At 44.1% G+C, this 16,621-nt stretch overlaps 1 protein-coding gene across 3 annotated transcripts in view; it reads left to right on the forward strand.

Annotated features, from left to right (window-relative positions):
• DOCK2 (dedicator of cytokinesis 2) overlaps positions 1-16,621 on the forward strand; it is a 1,177,826-nt gene that overhangs the window by 227,206 nt on the left and 933,999 nt on the right. For all 3 annotated transcript variants that reach the window (XM_044280877.1, XM_044280878.1, XM_044280879.1), the window contains exons 10-11: positions 13,764-13,899; positions 15,571-15,646. In XM_044280877.1, coding sequence (XP_044136812.1) covers positions 13,764-13,899; positions 15,571-15,646 — 212 coding nt within the window. The remainder of the gene's footprint in view (positions 1-13,763; positions 13,900-15,570; positions 15,647-16,621) is intronic.

Here is a 16,621-nt window from a genome sequence, read left to right on the forward strand (position 1 = left end):
CAGGCATCCATGCCTACTCCTCGCTTGTGAAGAGTGGGAGCTGACTGGAAATACGACGACCATGTTGCAGCTGGTATTCCACTACTATCCTCTGCTGTTCACAAAGCCTGGCCAACATGTGAAATGTCAAGTTCCAGCACATGCTCACGTCAGTGAGATGGCAATTGCAAGTGCTGCTGCAGCGTTGACAGACCGGTGAAAGCTGTCGATGACTTGTGGAAATGGGCACACACGCGGCACACCTTCACCAGTAGTTCTGGCAAATTGAGGTAAGTTTTGAGAAACCGCTGAAACACTAAGTTGAAGATGTGGGCTAGGCATGGGATGTGTGTGAGCTTCCCGAGCTCCAAAGCCGCCACCAAGTTATGGCCATTGTCAGACACAACCATGTCTGGTTCTAGGTTGAGTGGCGAGAGCCATAGCTTAGTCTGGTCTCTTATCCCCTGCCACAGCTCTGTGGCAGTGTGCCGTTTGTCACCTAAGCAGATCAGCTTAAGAACGGCCTGTTGACGCTTCCCCACTGCAGTGCTACACTGCTTCCAGCTGTCGATTGATGTCTGACTGGTGCTGCAAGGGGATAATTCTGAGATGGAAGTGGAGGAGGAGTCAGAGGAGGAGAAGTGGGGGTTGGAGCAACTAATGTAGGTGATGGCGGAAACCCTGATGGAATTAGGGCCCGCAACCCTTGGCATTGGTAGCACCTGTGCCATCCCAGGGTATGACTTGGACCCGGCCTCCACAACGTTTACCCAGTGTGCCGTCAGGGAAATGTAGCATCCCTGGCCGAAAGCACTCATCCATGTGACAGTGGTTAAGTGGACCTTTCCAGTAACTGCGTTGGTCAGGACATGGTTGATGTTACAGGACACATGCTGGTGTATGGCGGGCATGGCACACCGTTTAAAATAGTGTCGGATGGGGACTGCGTAATGAGGGATGGCCACAGACATCAGGCTGCGGAAGGCCTCAGTGTCCAAAATCCTAAATGGCAACATTTCCAGGGCCAGTAATTTGGAAAGTTGCACAGCCCAAGCCTAAATGGCAACATTTACAGAGCCAGTAATTTGGAAAGTTGTGCATTTAGTGCTATGGCCTGTGGGTGGGTGGCTGGGTATTTGCACTTGCTTTCAAATGCCTGAGGTAAGGACATTTGTATGCTGCGCTGGGACACGGAAGTGTATGTGGTTGCTGATGGTGCTTGCGAAGGTCCCGGTGCAGGGCAGTAGGCATCCGGGCCTGCGCCTTCGACAAGGGATTGGCCAGCACGTAACACAGGGGAAGAGGAGGCTGTGGTGTGGTGCAGACACAGATTGTTGACCCAGGCGTTCGGCCCATGATGCCATGTGGCGGATCATGCTGGTGATTGTGAGGTTGCTAGTGTTCACACCCCTGCTCATTTTTGTATGGCACAAGTTGCAAATTACAATTCTTTTGTCGCACGCACTTTCCTAAAAAAAGCACAAGACTGCGGAACACCTACCCCTTGGCAAGGGAGATTTCTGCAAGGTTGGGCTCTAGGGAACAGTTGCAGGCCTGTTTGGTGTGGCCCACCTTCTCCCTTTTGGCCACCCCATTTCCTCTTCCAGCCTATTGCTGTCCTCGCTTGGCTTGCCACCTTCTCAGGTTGTGTCAGTGACTTCATCGTCCACCACCTCCTTTTCCACTTCATCACTCTGCTCATCCTCCTGACTTGTTGACCTAACAACCTCAGTTATTGACAACTGTGTCTCATCATCAACCTCTTGAGACAATAATTGCCATTGACTTATTGGCAACTGTGTCTCATCTTCATCATCCACCTCGTGAAACACCAATTGCCGTTCCCCACCATCATCTTCTTTTGACTGTGGATGCTCAAGAGTTTGAGAATCAGGGAACAAGATCTCATGTCCCTCTTCAAGCGGGCTTGTCGGAATGGCGCTGAAAAGAGCTCCTCAGAATAAGTGTGGGATCACTTGTTCAGCAAAACTCTCCATGGTGGGAGGAAAGAGGATCGGGGTGAGGATTGTGTTGATCAGACTCTTGGCTACTGAGACTGGACTTGGTGGAACACAGGGTGGTGCTTAACCGACTGGAAGCATTATCTGCTGCAATCCAACCGACCATTTGGTCGCACTGGTCTGACTTGGAGAGCGTTGTCCTGCACTGCCCTGCAAACTGGGACATGAAGCTAGATATCGTGGATGATTGTTTTTCTTGTGCTCTTACAGCAGGCACAGTTTCAACGTTCCCAGGGCCACGGCCTCTGCATGCACCATCACGGCCACTTCCCTGTCCCTTACTGCTCGCCTTCTTCATATTAAATGTTATATATGTTTGAAAGTATGTCACACGTACAGTAACGTAGGATTTTTAAGTGTATGCGCAAAAAAAATTAAAATAGATATTTGGGATGTTGCTAATGACAGCAGCGGCCAATATAAAATTGCAGGGAATGTCAGCATGCTCGATCAACACTACTGCCCACACAAACCAAGTATTTGTAATATGTGATTTAATTAACTGCCAGACGAGCGGAGTTGTCTATCTTGCCAAGAGTAGTTGCCCTCTTAACTACATTGGCAAGACAAAGAGAGAATTTAGAAGAAGACTTAGGGACCACTACAATGACATATGTAACAAAAGAGATACATCCATAGCCAGACACGTAAACGAGATACATGATGGCAATCCGGCATGTATCTGCTTCATAGGGATTCAACACATATCCCAGTCACCGCCACGTGGGTTCTGGGGTAATGTCATCCTAAGGGCGGAGTCACAATAGATTTTTAGTATGAAACTTGTTACCCCATGTGGTCTCAATGAAGTTCTCTCTTTCAAACCCTTCATATAACGGACTTTCTGGCTATAATACATGATTCCAGGCTCCTTAGAGTCTATTCCATATAATGAAGAAAAACTCATTATTTGTTATCATGGACCTCTTTTCACCCCTCCTGCCTCTATGTTACTTTTTTGATGTCATCTTCATACTATGGTTTCTTCCAACCACCCTGATAACATTCAGGGTAATTGCTACATGTATCTATAAGTGTTTTCACCCGTTTGATGTACACCCTGGTACACCCAGGTGTTAATACATACACATGATTTGTGTACTTATGCCTCCTTAGTAGAGTTGAGCGGACACCTGGATGTTCGGGTTCAGCAGGTTCGGCCGAACTTGAAAAAAAAGTTCGGGTTCGGGATCCGAACTTGACCCCGAACCCCATTGAAGTCAATGGGGACCCGAACTTTTGGGCACTAAAATGGCTCTAAAATAGTTCTAGAAAGGGCTGAGGCATCAAAATGTGCTTAAGAGCATGACAACTGTTCTGCATACAAATGTGGATAGTGAAATGACTTAAAATAACATAAAATACAGAAAAATTTAAAATAACAATCTGGATCTAGGAGTAGGAGGTTGAGGAGGCGGTGGATGGGTGGATATGGCAGTGTAGGTTGACGTGGCGGTGTAGGTGGAAGCGGCGGTGAAGGAGGAATAGGTAGCCAACACGGATTTGTTTTATTTTTTATTTTTAAATTGGGGCATCCCCCAAAATATTGGGACATATAACAAAATAAAACAAATAATAAGTGCACTTGAGTACAAGAATGGATAGTTGAGGCTGGTATAAATGTCTATTCTGCACAAGGTACGGACAATTCCTGTGGGATCCATGCCTGGTTCAATTTAATAAATGTAAGCTTGTCCACATTGGCTGCGGCCTGTGATAATGCTCTCTGCCGTGCTAAACACACGTTCACACTATACACTGGCTGCAGTGCAGGTCAGCACCTCCAAGGCTGACAAAGCTTTTCCACATTTTGGCCATGCTAACCCTGCCTTCTCAGGTGCTGGTGGTGCCCCAGCTGCGTTGGCAACCTCTTCCTCCTCCTCTGTCTTCGCCTTGTGCTTCCACTGTTCCCCCGCTGTCAGCTGGGAATGCTATCAGCAGCGTGCGCTTGTAGTCTCGCATCTTCCGATCAGATGTTTTCACTAAATTTAGTTCCCTGTCAGCAATGCAGAGTAGGGGTTCATTCAAGGCAAAAGGGGATTTATGTCACCCAGCAATAGAACAGAGGATTTTGAGAGATTTAGGCCCCTGTCACCCAGGCACAGCAGGGGTTCAGTCACAGCAAAAGGGGGTTCATGTCACCCAGCAATACAACAGAGGATTTTGAGAGATTTAGGCCCCAGTCACAGCAGGGGTTCATTCACGGCAAAAGGGGGTTAATATCACAAAGCAATAGAACAGAGGATTTTGAGAGATTTAGGCCCCTGTCAGCAATGCAGAGCAGGGGTTCATTCACGGCAAAAGGGGGTTCGTGTTACCCAGCAATACAACAGAGGATTTTGAGAGATTTAGGCCCCTGTCAGCAATGCAGAGAAGGGGTTCATTCACAGCAAAAGGGGGTTCATGTCACCCAGCAATACAACAGAGGATTTTGAGAGATTTAGGCCACTGTCACCCAGGCACAGCAGGGGTTTGTATATGCCAAAAATGGTAAAAAGTCACCCGACAATTGAAAATAATAATTTTTTCAATTTAGGACACTAAAATTTGAATTTTTTTAAAATTAAAATGGCTCTAAAATAGTCCTTGAAAAGGCTAGAGGGATGTAAAAGGCAGTGAAATGTGCTTAAGAGCATGGCAACTGCTCGGCAAACAAATGTGGAAATAACTTAAAATGAAATAAAATACTTAAAAATTACAAATTATTAACCTGTAACTCAGAGAAGGAGGTGAAAATGGAGTCGGAGGTTGAGGAGGCGGTGAATGTGGTGTTGTAAGTGGAGGAACAGGTAGCCAACAATGTTTTTTTATATTTTTTATTGGGGTAGGTAGCTTCCAAAATATTGGGATAAATAAAACAAAGAATCATTGCACTTGACTTGAGTACAAGAATGTATGTTTGATGGTGGTATAAATGTCTATTCTGCACAAGGTACAGAATGTGGGAGCCAAGCCTGGTGCATTTTAATGAACGTGAGCTTGTCCACGTTGGCTGTGGACAGGCGGCTGCGTCTGTCTGTAATGACGCCTCCTGCCGTGCTAAATACACTTTCAGAGAGTACACTGGCTGCAGGGCAGGCCAGCACCTCCAAGGCATACCAGGCAAGCTCTGGCCATGTGGACAATTTGGAGACCCAGAAGTTGAATAGGGCAGAACCATCAGTCAGTACGTGTAGGCGTGTGCACAGGTACTGTTCAACCATGTTGTTCAAATGCTGCCTCCTGCCAACAAGCTCCATATCAGCAGTTGGGGCTAGTTGTTGCGGCGAGGTGACAAAGCTTTTCCACACGTCGGCCATACTAACCCTGCCTTCTGAGGTGCTGGGGCTGACACAGCTGCATTGGCGACCTCTTCTTCCTCCACTGCCTTCGCCTTGTGCTTCCACTTGTCCACCGGCATCAGCGTGCACCTGTAGTCGCACATCTTCCGATCAGGCTCCAGTGAGGGAATTAAGGACAGCACATTGTCTTTGTAACAGGGATCCAGCACACGTTAAAATGTGGGCAACTCTTCAGTCGTTGTGCAGGCACTGCAGCATGTAGTCGCTCATGCCCAGAGGTAAGGACAAGCTGTCATCTGTGTGAGGCGTATCGTCTGCGTCCTCCGTATCCCCCTAGCAACGCACCAGTGATGGGCCCGAGTTGCGTTGGATAACACCCCGCTGTGAACATGCTTCATCCCCATCCTCCTCCTCCAGTAGTGGGCCCTGGCTGGCCAAGTTTGTACCTGGCCTATGCTGTTGCAAAAATCCTCTTTCTGAGCCACTTCTAAAAGACTGGCCTGAAAGTGTTAGAGATGACCCCTCTTCCTCCTGCTCGTCCTGGGCCACATTCTCTTCCATTATTGCCCTAAGTGTTTTCTCAAGGAGACATAGAAGTGGTATTGTAACTCTGTTAACGGCGTCATCGCCACTGGCCATGTTGGTGGTGTACTCGAAACAGCGCAACAGGGCACCTAGGTCTCGCATGGAGGCCCAGTCATTGGTGGTGAAGTGGTGCTGTTCCGCAGTGCGACTTACCCATGCGTGCTGCAGCTGAAACTCCACTATGGACAGCTGCTGCTCGAACAGTCCAGCATGTGCAAGGTGGAGTTCCACCTGGTGGGCACGTCGCATATGAGACGGTGAGCGGGAAGGCCGAAGTTATGCTGTAGAGCAGACAGCCGAGCGGCGGCAGGATAAGAACGCTGGAAGAGTGCACAGACAGCCTGCACTTTATGCAGTAGCTTAGACATGTCGGAGTAGTTGTGAATGAATTTCTGCACCACCAAATTCAGCACATGCGCCAGGCAAGGGATGTGCGCCAAACCGGCTAGTCCCAGAGCTGCAACGAGATTTCGCCCATTATCGCACACCACCAGGGCGGGCTTGAGGCCCACTGGCAGCAACCACTCATCGGTCTGTTGTTCTATACCCCACCACAACTCCTGCACGGTGTGGGCCTGTCCCCCAAACACATCAGTTCCAGAATGGCCTGCTGACGTTTACCCCTGGCTGTGCTGAAGTTGGCGGTGAGGAGGTGGTAGAAGAGGAGGAGGAAGCCGAGTAGGAAGAGGAGGCAACAGGAGGCAAAGAATGATGCCCTGCGATCCTTGGCGGCGGAAGGATGTGCTCCAAACAGCTCTCCGCCTGGGGCCATGCTGTGCTTACTGGTCCACGTATCTGTGGTTAGGTGGACCTTGTAACAGATGGCATTGCGTACTGCACACTTGATTTTATCTGATACTTGGTTGTGCAGGGAGGGCACGGCTCTCCTGGAGAAGTAGTGGCGTCTGGGAACGACGTACTGTGGGACAGCAAGTGACATGAGCTGTTTGAAGCTGTCCGTCTCCACCAGCCTGAATGACAGCATTTCAAAGGCCAGCAGTTTAGAAATGCTGGCATTCAGGGCAAGGGATTGAGGGTGGCTAGGTGGAAATTTAAGCTTTCTCTCAAAGGTTTGTGAGATGGAGAGCTGAATGCTTCTGTGTGACATGGTGGAGATGCTTGGTGACGTCGGTGGTGTTGTTGGTGGCACATCCTCTGTTTGCTGGGCGGCAGGTGCCAACGTTCCTCCAGAGGTGGAGGAAGAGGCCAAGGCAGCAGCAGAAGAGGGAGTAGGAGGGGCCTGAGCCCTTTCTTGGTTTTGAAGGTGCTTACTCCACTGCAGCCCGTGTCTCGCATTTAGATGCCTGGTCATGCAGGTTGTGCTAAGTTTCAGAACGTTAATGCCTCGCTTCAGGCTCTGATGGCACAGCGTGCAAACCACTCGGGTCTTGTCGTCAGCACATTGTGTGAAGTGCCATGTGAGGGAACTCCTTGAAGCTGCCTTTGGTGTGCTTGGTCTCTGTTGACGGTGGCCAGTAGCAGCCAAACAGTTTTGCACCCTGCTCCCATTTTTGCTGCGCTGTTGGCTCGGTCTCACCACTGCCTCACCCTGCACCAGAGGCTCCACCAATGCTACCACTGCGACCATGACCGCGTCCCTTATTAAATGTTTGCCTCATAGTTAGCGTTCACAAAGCTAAGTAGAAATTGGTTAAGTATGTTAAAAATAATTAACCTCCAATATAAATCCTGATGTAGGGTATTGCACAAATTTTTTTTTTTTAACTCTATATGACAGCGATATTTGTGGCCTAAATGTGACTGTATTCGATGTACGTTAAATTCAAAATGAGCAGTATATGAACACACGGTTTGTTTCAACCGCAGTAAACGAATGGCCGTATTTGTGGCCTAAATGTGACTGTCACCTATGCATGTGTAATCAAAGATGACCAGTATATGAAAAAAATATTATTATTTTTTAAACGCAGTGACCTAATGGCCGTATTTGTGGCCTAAATGTGACAGCCACTTATGCACATGTAATCAAAGACGACCAGTATATGAAAAAAAATATATAATTAAGCACAGTCAGCAAAAATGCTGTATTTCTGGACTAGCAGACATGCAGATAGATAGTGCATGTCTGCATGAAATGGCTGCCGATTAGGTATTTATAGCGACAAACTGAAGTAAAAAAAAAAAAAAAACTTTTTCCAACAGAAGTTGGCTCAGTGCAGGCTTAAAAAAACTGTGCACTGCACCCACAAAATGCATTGGATTGAGATCGCTGAGTTATAAGTTCTTCTAAGTATTTATCCCTGATCTGTCCCTGACAGCAGCAGCATCCTATCCCTACACTAATCAGAGCAGAGTGATGTGCAGCGCTACAATAGTAGGCATGGCTGTGATGGCTTCTAAGGGCACACAGTTAAACGCTTGTTGATTGGCTGCTTTGCTGCCTTTCAAAAAGCGCCATAAAAAAAAAAATCGCCGAAAACGAACCTGAACTTTTACGTAAATGTTCGGGTCCGGGTCCAAAAAAAGGTAAAGTTCGGTACGAACCCGAACTTTACAGTTCGGGTTTGCTCAACTCTACTCCTTAGATCTCCTAGATGGTCGCTATGTGCAGTTATTTTGGTTATGTATTTGGCTATGACCCAATTTTGGATTTATGGTTACTATGCCAATCTGTCCTGGCCATTTTCTTTTGCTCAGTAGATCTAAATTATACAGGGCCTGCGATGTCTGCAGTGCCCTGGTCTATCACTAACAGCCCCACCCTCTGGGATAAATAAATAAATTAAGAATCGCATATAGGGCCAAGGGTTAATATAACTACTCAACCATACTCACAACGTCAATAAGATAAGATACTAAATATCCTCCTAAAAATATCAACACACTGTGTTTGCACTATGTTAAAAGTTTGGCGACTCTTAGGTTTGCAGGACCTGCCAGGGAAGTGCTGCTCTGTCCTCTATGTAACGATCCCGCCCCTCGTCACGCATTGGCTGACGTACGTATGATGCAAGGACTGGAGGCCAAGCAGATTAGCTGGCCCCTCCCTCTGCTTGATACTGGCTAACTGCTTTGATGAGCCCCCTGACTGGGCGGTACTCTGTGCTTAAATAGATCACAAATTCACTCAGCATTTGCCTCTGCTACTCTGCTCCCTGAAGAGCCGGTTTTACCCGGCAAAACGCATTGGAAGAATTAGGGCTTATTCTTTGAGAGTTTTCTAAACAGGTTGGAGGTTCCAGCTGGCTGGAGGTCGCTCTCCTCAGGACGGGTGCTCCGACTACAGCCAATTTGAGATGCTCCCCCTTGCTAGACTAGGGCTTAATAGGGAAAGCACAAGTAGGCTAGCATACCAATAGCACTGCCTTTTGTTATGATGAACCGCCACTAAAACTATATTGACCCCAACCAGCTGATGTTATCTGTATTAAGACCTGACACTTAACCCTTCATGATCTGCCAGCACAAAATATGACTCTATTTGAATATTTTAATTGATATAGTAAATGTTAAGTTTTACAACAATTTAGAACGAGGTCCCAGTTGTGGTCTACGATAGATTATAAAATTTTCCTGTAAGTTTGGCATTTTCAAAAAGTATCAACCTATAAGATGAAAGGATTACACATCCTGCAATGTAAGTGAATCCCCAGACAACCTGATGATTGCAATTGTCTTATTGAACTGTTGCTCACGATGCCCACTCTCATGTAACTTTATGATAAATAAAAAATCCTTAAAAAAAAAAATGCATTATTAAAACAAACATTGGGGTAGATTTACTAAAAGATATGGCGGAGATTTATATAAACCAGTGTACAGGAAAACTGGCTTAGTTGCCCATAACCAATCAGAATCCACCTTTCATTTTTGAGCATAAAAAAAATTCCACCTTTCATTTTCGAAAATAAAGGTGGAATTTGGTTGCTATGGGCAACTGAGCCAGTTTTCATTTACACCAGTTTTGATAACTCTCGCACATGATGTAAGGCTGTCTAGGCATGCACCAAAATTAAACAATATCACCTGACCCAAGAGAGAGGCACCAGAACCACCCCCATAATTGCACATCCGACAATAAATCAGTATAAAAAAATATATAAAGTTTATTAGACACACCAACAGACACATTAAAAAAATTGTATACAATTAGAACAAAGTGCGGTATGCAATAAATAATATGTAACCGGCACATACAGGTCCACTGAGTTGCCCAACCATAGGCATATATGTTATAAACCAGCATATAAAAATCCAATGTAGAGCATAAAGCAAATATAACATAAGGTAAGACCACTAAAAATGCAGACAGACCTAAATGGGGTCAAAATGAGAGAGCCAAACCTACATGAAAAGCTGGTTCAGTGGACCTTGAAAAATGAGAAAGCGCCCAACGCGTATCGCCGGAGCAATCCGGCTTCCTCAGGGGTAATGAGCCGAATGCTGGGGCATCACCTTATATGGAGTAATGAGTAAAGTTCAAATAACATTCACCTGTGCAGCAAAGAATCAATAAACGCCATGTACAAACATGCAGGACGAGGCATGACCGGAAACCGGAAGTAGGAAGTCCACATAGTTAGCAGGTGGAACGCATATGCGTTCCACCTGTCAAATCGCAGCCGTACATTAGAAATAGCAGGGGATCCGTTGGCACCATATACTCTATTAAAATAAAGTAGGCACATATATAAATCAATATTATTATTAATAGGAGCCCCAATGTGGAAACGGACACACTGCAGAGTCTCCGAATATGCAGCGATCCAGCACCGGATGTGAGGAGCACGTAACCGGAAGCCGGATGCCGCAATGGACCGCATGGTGGAACGCATCGTGCACTCCACTGAAAGTGGTGGAGCGCACGGTCCACTTGTCACACGGAGGAGGAAAAGGAGGAGAGATGCAGGACCTGGGCAGTGCCTGATACGAGGGGGAAACGCACAAGAACCTATTAAATGAGTGGACAAAGTCATGAATGCAATCAACGTATTATACCATATTATACGATGGAGTGGGGGTCGATATGGTGTGGTGATGTCATGCCTGAGACGGGGGCACGTTGTTAGACATATCCAATTGCAATAATAAGTAGATAAAGATATGAATAATGATAATAAATATGAATGAATATTAAATGAGAAAATTACCCGTTATAAAATAAATAACCAAATGCACCAAAATGATCATAATCTCTATGTCTGAGTGACCATTTTAGCGCAGGGCTGACACTTTTGACTAACTCTATGAAATTGAAGAGTGGTGCCGTTTTGACCACACCCTTCCCATTAAGCTTTTTGTTAAATGAGTTGGAAAAAAATGTAGAATCCCTGGTTGCACCAAATTTCACCACTTTTTAGACATTGTAGACGCAGACATAGTAAATCTGGACCTTTGTGCCTACTCTCATTCAAGCATATATAAAGGGTGTGGGGGGGGGGGGTTAGCTCTTCTCCAGGGGTCATTCTCACAGGTTACTTCACCAGACACGGATATACTGGCCAAACTTTGCATTTATTGTGCAACACCAGCAATAACAAACAAATACCTGCCCGGCTGGGCTCTAACTAAGCATAGGGTAGAATCCCTGACTCACCTATAGAGTGCTGTTCAGACACAGTCATAACCTGCAGCTTTCTCAGCTAGCCCAGCAGCCTCCAGGCTGTAGCAAACGCAAGTCCCTTTGGGGGATTGTGGTCCAGCAGTCCTCCCGACTCTGATCTTGTGGCCCTTGTACCGCAGGCGTCACTGCATCCCCCAAATTCCAGGCTGTCACTTAGCCTTGTGGTCCCTCAGCCTAGCCCAGCTAAGACCACACAGTCTACAGGTAACACACTGCCCCCTTGCTGACACTCTGGGGAGGTGCTTTATGCCAGGCTGAGTGCCTCCAGCTGGTCTCACCTGTGGTGGAATAGGGGCGTGGACCGCACTATCCACCCCTTCCTTGCCTCCAAACTGCATGAGACCTGTCACTGTCTCACAAGGGTTAAAGCCCGGCTTAATAAATTAAATTCAGTAAATCCCTACTTAGAACATTGACATATTCACATTAAAGGTCCATACATGAATTTTACTTTTTGATATTTTTTTTTACACAAAAACCTGCAAGAATAACAGCTAGCATTGTTTTTTATCATCTGTGATTTATTTGGCTTTTTTTTTAATTGCACAGCATTTTCTATTTGCCATTTTTCCCATACACAGAAGGTATTGTCAAAACGCCTAGAAAAAAGCCAAGAGCAACAACATACTGTGGCTATGCTTATAAATGAGAGATTCTTGGCAACATACTGTGGCTAGTAGAGTTGAGAGAAGTGAGTTTCGGATGCTTAATCCGAAGTCGCTTCGTTCAAAACTTCAGAATAATACTATACAGAGATTCGTTGTCGTACAGTATTAGAATGTATTGGCTCCAATGAGCCAAAGTTAGTTATTCACAAAGTCTTGTATAACTGTTGAATAACTTTGGCAGTTGATTTTTAAAGTGGAAAACCACGTTAAAACTTGAACCTTCGGTTCCGATGTACTAGTCATATTCTATGTATCATAGCAAAAGGATGCAACCCAGTCCGAATCTGTATTTTGCGGATCCGCAAATTGCAGACTGCAAAATACATAATGTCATGTACATGCGGCCTTGGGGTATGTCCACACAGATGGATACCCTATAGATTTATATGTGACAAGTACGCAGCTTTTTACTGTACCAGAAATGTGGTTAAGGGTGAGTTCACATCAAGTTTTTGCCCTCTGTTTTATGTATATGATTGGGAAAAAAAAGATACAAAAGTGTAGTACTTTACATGTTTTCATCCTGCAGAGTCCAGTGACATTTTATTTATATTTTTTACAATGGAACTCTATTGTGACGTATGCCACTGTATGGCATTCCTCAGAGGCATCTATTAAAAGACTTCACATGAAAGACATTTATAATACAGCCACATGGTGCAGATTTTCCACTCTACAGATATGTTGCAGATTTTCCACTCTACAGATATGTTGCAGATTTTGCTGTGGATTTGCCGCAGATCTTAGATTTTCACATCATAAATTAATATGATAAAGATTTAAAATCTGCACCACAGGTCAATTTATGCAGTGGATTTTTTATTCTAAATGTGGATGATGATTTTTAACATCTGAGAGTGGGTTCACACCACGTTTTTTTCTGACACTTAAAGGCTATGTACACCTTTAGACCTCATGAACACGACAGTTGTTTTTTGCATCCGCAAATTGTGTGTCCGCCCAAAAAAAGGATGCGGCATCCGTTTTTTTTTTGGAGGATCCGTTTTTTTCCCCACAGATCCCTTGTAATAAATGCCTATCCTTGTCCGCAAATGTGAAAAAAGTAGGACATGCCCAATTTTTTTTGCTGAAGGGAAACACGGACAACGGACGCGGAACACAAACGGATGAACTATCATATTTTTTTTATCCGCAAAAAAAACGAAATGGAGGCCGAGAAAAACAACTGTCGTGTGCATGAGGCCTTAGAGGCATTTTTTTAAATGATGTTTTTGTTTTGAGCTAAAAATCTTTTTTTCAATTGGTCTTTATTAAAAATTCAGAACCACTGTCTTTCTGCATCCTTCAGTTTATCTTTTGGCAGGACCTGAACTTTCACTCTGTTCCTTCAGGCAGCTCAGCTGATGAGCTCCTTATCTCTGACCTGATCATCGCTCATTATAGCTTAATTCTTATCTTACTAATAAGAATGTGGCTTAAATAAGTGTTTAGGACTTTTAGTAATATAGATATAAGGTTTATTAGATAACCTGCAGAAAATGAAAGTCAAAGTACAATCTACACAGCTATTAAAAACTCTTTTTCTTGTGAAATATTATTATGTTTAGAATATTTTACACAGGTGACAGATTGTGGAATTGTTTTCTTTTTTAATAAAGGCATTCATATTTTCATGTTTTTTTAGGATCTTGGAAACAAGGATCTTAATAGAGATAGAATTTATTTAGTGTGCCAAATTGTCAGAATTGGAAGAATGGACCTCAAAGAAACAAATATAAAGAAATGCACTCTAGGATTAAGGCGACCATTTGGAGTTGCAGGTATCAGAGGAGCTTGAATTTACCTGAATTATTTTTTACTGGTTGTCGTGAGTTAAAAGTATTTTTCTAAAGATGCTTCAGTCCTTCAATCTATAATAATGTGCTAATTAGCACTTGTTTGTATAAACCCTAAATATTAAATTTAATAGGGTAATCCCTCCTATAGTATATCACTAAGGCTACTTTCACACTAGTGTTTTCAATTCCGTTATTGAGATCCGTCATAGGATCTAAATAGCAGAAGAAAACGCTTCAATTTGGTCCCCATTTATTGTCAATGGGGACAAAACAAAGCTGAATGCTCCAAAATGCAGCGTTTTCTGTCCGCAATGTGGTGTGGAGGAAGACAATGTAAGTCAAGGGGACGGATCAGTTTTTTTCTGACACAATAGAATACAGATCCGTCCCCCATTGACTTTCAATGCTGTTCATGACGGATCCGTCATGGCTATATAAGACATAATAGAACCAGATCTGTTCATGACGGATGCATACAGTTGTATTATTGTAACGAAAGTGTTTTTGCAGATGCATGAAAAAAATGCTAGTGTGAAAGTAGCCTAAGAGATGATGTATCTTTATAAGTAGAGTTCAAACCTCTTGGACCTCTTATGATCATGAGAACTAAGTGAGTGAAATCCCTTAGACTTTTCAACTGCACACACACCTAACAACTCACTACAGTATACAGTATATAAGAAAGTATGGTACAGATCAATTTAAGCCGGGCTGCACAGTGCTTTGGTTACCAGTTTATGTGAGAAGGTTCTTTGACTTAGGAATTTATTATGATTTAGAGTCTGGAAGGAATTTGTTCTCTAAGATGGCCTTACCCCCATGAGAGCTTTTGCCTTTCCTCAGGATAAACTTTGCAGACCTGCAGAACGGGTCCTTCATGTGATAATTGGATGATTAAGAAGTGATAGCATATGCTAGCAAAATCTCCTTTAACTCTTTGTGGCTTTTGTTTATCAGCTAAATAAAAACCTAATAGTAACAGTGAATGGTCTAAAATAACAGAAGACGTCATACTTGCCACCTGCTACTTCCAGAGTCACGTTCCAGTCCTGCTGTGCCACTATCATCTTCCTGACTGCACTGGGGACATCCTATACACACAAGCTTACCACGCAGCCAATCAATAGCCTCAGTAGTATGTGGAAAGTGACTGCTAAGGCCAGTGATTGGTTGCGGTGACGTGGTGTGTACGGGAAAACACTGGCAGGGAAGACTGAAGCACAACTCTGGAAGTGGCAGGGGAGAAAATTGGTAAGTGGTGACTTCTGTTATTTTAGACCATGGATGTCAAACTCGTGGCCCTCCAGATGTTGCAAAACTACAACTCCCAGCATTCCCTGATAGCTGCAGTATGCCCAGGCATGATGGGAGTTGTAGTTTTGCAACAGCTGGAGGGCCACGAGTTTGACATCCCTGTTTTAGACCATTTACTGTTTGTTTGTTTGTTTTTAACACAGTTTGCACAATCCCATTACATAGTAGTATTGGAATTGTACTATAGCTGTACAATGATCATGGTTTTAGAATCTGTTTTATTTGATACCTTTACTTTTCACATGTTTGAAATTATCAGCATTTCAACAGCACATTTCACAGCCATGTTATGTAAATATTAATATGTTGTCTTAACCTTGGGGTGTTTACTTTCACCAGTAATGGACATCACTGATGTGATGAAAGGAAAATCTGAAAGTGATGAAGAGAAGCAGCACTTTATACCCTTTCATCCGTAAGTATTAAATGAGCCTAATTTGCATTTCCAGAATCTAAATTAAAGGGGTTATCCAACATCTTCAACAGCCCCCACATGTGCCGGGCCCCTCACAAGTAATATACTTAACCCGCTCCCGACGGATGAAAACATCTGGTGTTAGGGGGAGCAGCTAATGGCAGGCAGGGATGGGAACTAGCCTCCCTAGCATTGCGGGTGACATTAGGGAGGCTTGTCCCCGTCTGTCATTGGCTGCAGCGGTTCTGGGACCAGGAGCGGAGCCGGGAGGCTGTTGGAGACGTTGGATAGCCCCTTTAATTTAAGAATTTGCTATTAGTTTCAAGCAATACGGATAGCTTTACATTTGTTTCATTGTGCCTTATGTTATTAAGTGCATAAAAATGTCTCAAATTATTAATGAACAGATGAAGCAACTTCTGTATTACATTTCTGTAATACATCGTTGCTGATAATAAGGCAATTTTTAAAAGGGGTTCTCCGGGAATTAAAGATATGAAAATACTTAAATATTACTTTATTATAAGTATATTCCCTGACAAGCAGAGCAGATAGGATGCTGAGGCATCTCTTTACCTCAGTGTTGTTAAGTAACTTGTCCTGCTCTGTGATTAGGAGAGGTTGTGTGTGCCCTTATAGGGCAGCAACCATTTTTTTTTACTCTCATTGTTCCCTAGACAAAACAAGCTATTATAACTAATGAACGGTATTTGGGAATATGTTTATAATAAAGTAATATTTGGAGCATCCACAGCAATGAAGTCCAAATTCCTGTATAGGGGTTAAATGGTAGCTAATAGGAGACTGTCAGGATACACCATTAGGTTTAGCCCAAAGTTAAACTGGTTGGTTGACACAGTGATTCTATTGACCATTAAAGTTGACCAAAAATATCCCCAGTAAGGTGTTTTACAGTATTAACTTAAGACTGGGACAAATTTCATTCTTGCATATTCAATTTTTACTCCCTGCCTT

This window comes from Bufo gargarizans, chromosome 2 (assembly GCF_014858855.1).
Source record: "Bufo gargarizans isolate SCDJY-AF-19 chromosome 2, ASM1485885v1, whole genome shotgun sequence".
Taxonomy (NCBI): Eukaryota; Metazoa; Chordata; class Amphibia; order Anura; family Bufonidae; genus Bufo; species Bufo gargarizans.